Here is a 6202-nt window from a genome sequence, read left to right as displayed (position 1 = left end):
CAACTACCCCAACGAACTTTTAATTGTGATGGCGCGTAGGCATTGAATTTACCAGACAAGAAAATAGCAGGATTTCGTGTAAAACTGTATTGTATTTTTTAGTCTTTTTTCTTTTTTTTCTTCCCCTATCCATTTTCTTGTCGAACTTCCACCCCTCCCAGTTCAGGATGACATAGCACCCTTACGGGTTCTGTTTTTTTTTTTCTCAATTTAGTCCTGTTTCTAGATCAATTAGCTGAACAGTCATAGCAACTTAAAAGAATCCTGGGACCAAAAAAAGATTATGAGTATAAAATAAAAAGCTAGATAGATTCTCTTCTTTCTTTCACATTTCACTACACACCAGAGATGTATCTATACTTTGATGGAAATTTAGTAAGATTCTTGAATTTCACCTTTAGTCTTCATGCTCATGTGTTTGTTTAACCTTTGACATTTCAGATTGAAGTTAGGAGTTTTGCGAAGACGCGAGTGCAGGAGTTGGTACGAAGGGCTTTGTTCTGGTATTAGGTAAATAAAATTTCTATCCGCTTGCTTGCAAATTCTGTTTTTACAGATTGTTGAGAAATTTTGCATTTTGTTGATTTCCTTTATTTGCTGGGCTGCTTTATTTAGTAGACTGTAAATTCTTGAACTTGAAATTAGGGACTTGTAAGCCATGGCCTGAGTTTAAAAAATCAGGGCGCTTCTTATTCTCAATGATTTTATGGGATTTGTCTAGTTTTCTAAGTACTAATGTGTAGTTGTTGTTTTCATGCTCTTGGAAGCTTGTTGGAGGACATTTATTTATATTCAAAGTATGGATAAAAGATGGATGGATTTTCCAAGAACAAGTGAAAAGTACGAGACAGGACTTCAAATGTTTCTAAACTTTGCATTTTCTAGATCAAGTTGTGACGGAAAGATTTTGTGTCCTTGCAAAGATTGCGGCATGGGTGTTTGTGTGACAAAAATGGAAGCATATGATCATTTGAAAGTGGTAGGATTTATCAAGGGTTATAATAATTGGATAGCACATGGAGAACTTTCAAACTACAATGAAGCCACATCTAATTCTGAAAATACATCAATTGGGGTTTCAAATGGGACTAATGACATGCAAGACTTGGTCCATGATGTATTTGGGATACCACATGGAACAAATGAATTGAATAGAGAAGGGGACATTCCTGTTTCAGAGGCTGAAAAATTTTACAAATTGATTGATGATTCTCAACAGGATTTGTACAGTGGTTGCAAAAATTTCTCGAAATTGTCTTTCATTGTTTGTTTGCTTCACCTAAAATGCCAGGGTAAGATGAGTAACAAGATTTTTAATATGCTTGTTGAGCTGTTGAGAGAAGCATTTCCAGAGGCCATGACTAATTTGCCGTCTTCTTACTATGAGGCTGAGAAATTGATGAATACATTGGGGCTGGGTTATGAAAAGATCGATGCATGTCCTAATAATTGTTCTCTTTATTGGGGTAGTGCTGAAAAAAGAACTTCATGCGAAACATGTAACGAGCTTAGATGGGTTGCTTCAGAAAATGATCCAACTGGGGAAAAAAGGAAAATTCCTCAAAAAGTGTTGTGGCATTTTCCCTTAAAACCTAGATTACAAAGACTATTTATGTCTTCTAAAATTGCATCTCAAATGAGATGGCATGAGGAAAAACGTACAAAAGATGGTTGTATGAGACATCCAGCTGATTCTCCAGCTTGGCAAACTTTTGACCATCTACATCCAGAATTTGCTAAGGATTGTCGAAATGTTAGATTGGGGTTGGCATCTGACGGGTTTAATCCATTCAACAACATGAGTTCTACACACAGTACTTGGCCTGTAGTTTTAATACCATATAACTTACCTCCGTGGATGTGTATGAAGCAACCGTACTTCATGTTGTCTTTGTTAATACCTGGACCATCCTCTCCTGGGAATAATATTGATGTTTATTTACAGCCTCTAGTTAAAGAACTGACCGAATTGTGGGATTTTGGCATTCAAACTTATGATGCATCCCAAAAAGAAAATTTTCAACTGCATGTGGCTCTGTTGTGGACCATTAGTGATTTCCCTGGATATGCAATGTTATCTGGCTGGAGCACTAAAGGTGAATATGCTTGTCCTGTTTGTCACAAGTTCACTCATGCACGACGGTTGACTCATAGTTTCAAATATTGCTACATGGGTCATCGGAGATTCTTAGATAGTAAGCATAAATTTAGAAAGCAAGCCCAATTCTTTGATGGCACCGAAGAACATGGAAAGCGACCACCTTTGCAAACCGGGGATATGATTGTGAGTGAATTGGGAGACTTGCAAATTAAATTTGGAAAACTTGTGAAAGGTAATCCGAAGCTGCCTTTCAATTGGAAAAAGAGGAGTATTTTCTTTGACTTGCCATATTGGAAAGATAATGTCTTAAGACACAATCTTGACTTCATGCACATTGAGAAGAATGTTTGTGAGAACATTTGGGGGACATTGCTGGACACCGAGGATAAAACAAAGGATCATTATAATTCCCGCCGTGATTTGAGAGAAATGGGAATAAGAAAGGAGCTGCATCCCATTGAGACAGAACCTGGAAAGGTGTACTTACCTCCATCTTCCTTTGCAATGGATAAAAAACAGAAAACTATGTTTTGCAATGTGCTAAAAAAGGTGAAAGTTCCAGATGGTTATGCAGCTAATGTCTCAAGATGCGTTCGAGTAAAACCACCAAGAATTTCAGGGCTTAAAAGTCATGATAATCATATCCTAATGCAGCAATTGATGCCTATAGCTTTGAGAAAGACTTTGCCAAAATCAGTGCGCTATCCTTTGATTCGATTGAGTAGATACTTCAGGCAGCTTTGTTCTAAAGTTATTTGTCCTCAAGATGTGGTTCGTTTGGAAAGTGAAATTGCCGTCATACTCTGCGATCTTGAGAAATGCTTCCCACCAACCTTCTTCGATGTCATGGTGCATTTAGTTGTTCATTTGGCAACTGAAGTGAAATTAGGTGGGCCGGTGTATTATCGTTGGATGTATCCTATAGAGAGGTACTGCTTGTAATTCTCATTATGCCTTAAATGTTTATTCTTTTTTTGCTTTCTTTGATTTGTGGAACTAATTAGAGAGGTTGGAATGATGATACTTTAGGTACTTAGGAACATTAAAATCTTATGTTCGAAATAAAAGTAGGCCTGAAGGTTCGATTGCTCAAGGCTACTTGGCAGAAGAATGCATTAACTTTTGCTCATTGTATCTTGCGGACTATGTTGAGACAAAATTCAATCGTCCAAGCAGAAATGAAGAAGTACATAAGGAAATTGAAGATGGTTTAGATATATTCTCTGAATCAGGACATCCTTTGGGGAGGGGCAAGCCAACAGTCTTTGATGCTCATATCTTGAGTAAAGCACATCAGTATATTTTATTTAATTGTGATGCTGTCACACCTTACATAGAGTAAGTTCAACTACAACTTGATGCATTAAAATTTTATTGTAGAATTCAATGCATGATTACAATTTTGACTCATGTACTTCTAGGCAGCATCGTAGATTGATAGAAGAAGGACATCCTCAAATTCCACAGCATCTAAAAGAGCGCTTGCACAGCGAAAATTTTGCATGTTGGTTTGCTGAACATGTAAGTAAAATTCTGAATATTAAGTACAATTTGAATTGTAGGACTTCAAATATAGTTTAATCTTCTTTTTTTTATTTATTTACTTTTTTTTTTTACAGATTGACAAGTTAGAACTTCCTCAAAATGTTTCGGTGTTGAGAGAGTTGAGGTTCCTTGCTAAAGGTCCAGATGTTGTTGGAATCCAACATGACAGGTTTGTTGTTAATGGATTTCGGTTTCACACCAAAGAAGTTGAGAAGAAAAGAAAAACGCAGAATAGTGGTGTTACAGTCAATGCAACAACATCCAGTTTTGCAAGTATAAGGGATCAAAATCCAGTTTTGAGTGAACTAGTTTACTTCGGCGTCTTGAAAAATATGATTGAATTAATTTACGGAGGTCGTCGGGTGGTGTTATTCGAATGTGATTGGATATCAAATGGTTCGAGAATGAAACAAGATGCTGATGGGTTTACTTTAGTCAATTTTGCAAACGTGAGGCCTCATGTTGAGCCATTTATACTCGCTTCACAAGCATCACAGGTTTTTTATGTGGAAGATCCAACTGATAAGGATTGGCAAGTGGTTATCTCTACCACTGCAAGAGCTGGATATAACATGGGCACAACTATGGATGTTGAGACATATTTGCAAAGTGATGTTGGCAATCCTGTTGTTGAGAATGAAAATGAGGAAATTAGTTGGGTTCGTAAGAATGGACTTGGGATTGAAGTTGATTTGTCCCAATATAATTTGATTTAGAATCTTTTATAGCTTTGAAGCTTACTGGCCCTATTCTTCTCTGTTTCAATTGCTAGGCCTAGGCTTTATTTCCTTTTGTCGATGGGTTTTGCATTTGTTTTTGTATTTTACTAATATGACCGACATTCTTAGTTTTGAAGGCATTTACAAAGCTTTGAGTTTAGTGCTCTCGGTGTCATGTTAAGCCTTCTGACAGATGTGATAAAAGACTTGGTGCTATTAGTTAAAACTAGTGTATTAATTTGCCTCTTTAAGGCCTTTCTTTCATTGATACTCCTATGGTCTAGTTTTTGGATTTCTAGTCTTGGTTAGTAATCGTCAGTCTTATTCATAAAAATGGTATTGGAATGATTTTTCTTTTAATGGCATGACAACAATTGGCAATCGAGGCTATGATTTGGGGAGAACAATTGGCAACGTACGGAATGTGCAAATCATTTCAGACCAAACATAAAACTATCCAACTTTCCAAGGAACCCATTACTCATTTTAAGAGCCCAATGGGCTGCATAAATACTGGTCATTATTTTATAAGCAATTCCATTAATTGTAAGCTGTAATATTACATTTGTGAATCATTATATTATGGCCAATTCTTTTTCCCAGTAACCCGAGGTCTAATTTTTTATCAATAGAAATATTTTGAAACTTTAATCTATAAATTTCTTAAATAATTTTTTAATACCATGAAAAAATTATTTTTTAAACCAATAACAATACAAAAAGTTAATTCCGATAGAGTTTTCTAGTCCAACTGATCTTTGATCGAATTTAATCGGTTTAGTCACAATTTTAGATTATCCTTCAAAGTGAAAATGAGACACGATCGAACCGATCAAGCACGATCAAATCGATCAAACCGATCATACTATATGTTTATGTTCAATCAATGCGTTGTAAGTGTAAGCCTAAGGTTAATCATTGAAAAGTTCAATATTAAGATCTTGTAAGTGATAGTAAGCTTCTAATTAACACAAAGTTCAATGGCAATTGCTTTGGAATTGAAAACATTGAATACATATATATATATATATATATTTATGTATCAATGCGTTGTAAGTGTAAGCCTAAGGTTAATCATTGAAAAGTGCAATATTAAGATCTTGTAAGTGATAGTAAGCTTCTAATTAACACAAAGTTCAATGGCAATTGCTTTGGAATTGAAAACATTGAATATATATATATATGTATGTATGTTTATGTTCAATCAATGCGTTGTAAGTGTAAGCCTAAGGTTAATCATTGAAAAGTGCAATATTAAGATCTTGTAAGTGATAGTAAGCTTCTAATTAACACAAAGTTCAATGGCAATTGCTTTGGAATTGAAAACATTGAATATATATATATATGTATGTTTATGTTCAATCAATGCGTTGTAAGTGTAAGCCTAAGGTTAATCATTGAAAAGTGCAATATTAAGATCTTGTAAGTGATAGTAAGCTTCTAATTAACACAAAGTTCAATGGCAATTGCTTTGGAATTGAAAACATTGAATATATATATATATATATATATATATATATGTATGTTTATGTTCAATCAATGCGTTGTAAGTGTAAGCCTAAGGTTAATCATTGAAAAGTTCAATATTAAGATCTTGTAAGTGATAGTAAGCTTCTAATTAACACAAAGTTCAATGGCAATTGCTTTGGAATTGAAAACATTGAATATATATATATATATATATATTCAATGTTTATGTTCAATCAATTCTAATCCCAATGTTTGTCAATGGAAACTTCATGTATTCACAAGTTAATTTTCTTGTTTCATAAACTAATTCGATCCTTCCAATGGCTTGTTAGACTACAAGCCGTACATAATTGCTAGCAGCATAAAA

The 6202-nt window shown here is 34.7% G+C and overlaps 1 protein-coding gene across 1 annotated transcript; it reads left to right on the top strand.

The window, feature by feature from the left end:
• Positions 1 to 931: 931 nt before the first annotated feature.
• LOC140013561 (uncharacterized) lies at positions 932 to 4362 on the top strand. The gene is made up of 4 exons (XM_072062879.1): positions 932 to 3030; positions 3173 to 3439; positions 3523 to 3622; positions 3721 to 4362. Exons 1-4 carry the CDS (start codon positions 932 to 934, stop codon positions 4360 to 4362), a joined length of 3108 nt encoding a protein of 1035 aa, XP_071918980.1.
• The last annotated feature ends 1840 nt before the right edge of the window (positions 4363 to 6202 follow it).

Source organism: Coffea arabica, chromosome 8c (genome assembly GCF_036785885.1).
Source record: "Coffea arabica cultivar ET-39 chromosome 8c, Coffea Arabica ET-39 HiFi, whole genome shotgun sequence".
Classification (NCBI taxonomy): Eukaryota; Viridiplantae; Streptophyta; class Magnoliopsida; order Gentianales; family Rubiaceae; genus Coffea; species Coffea arabica.
This window is presented reverse-complemented; position numbering and strand designations above follow the sequence as displayed.

Bases quoted from the DNA above. Each gene is read 5' to 3' on its own strand.
- LOC140013561 (XM_072062879.1), top strand. From the start codon at position 932: ATGGGTGTTTGTGTGACAAAAATGGAAGCATATGATCATTTGAAAGTG. The intron at 3,031-3,172 runs GTACTGCTTGTA...AAATAAAAGTAG, and splicing joins TGGATGTATCCTATAGAGAG to GCCTGAAGGTTCGATTGCTC. The intron at 3,623-3,720 runs GTAAGTAAAATT...TTTTTTTTACAG, and splicing joins CATGTTGGTTTGCTGAACAT to ATTGACAAGTTAGAACTTCC.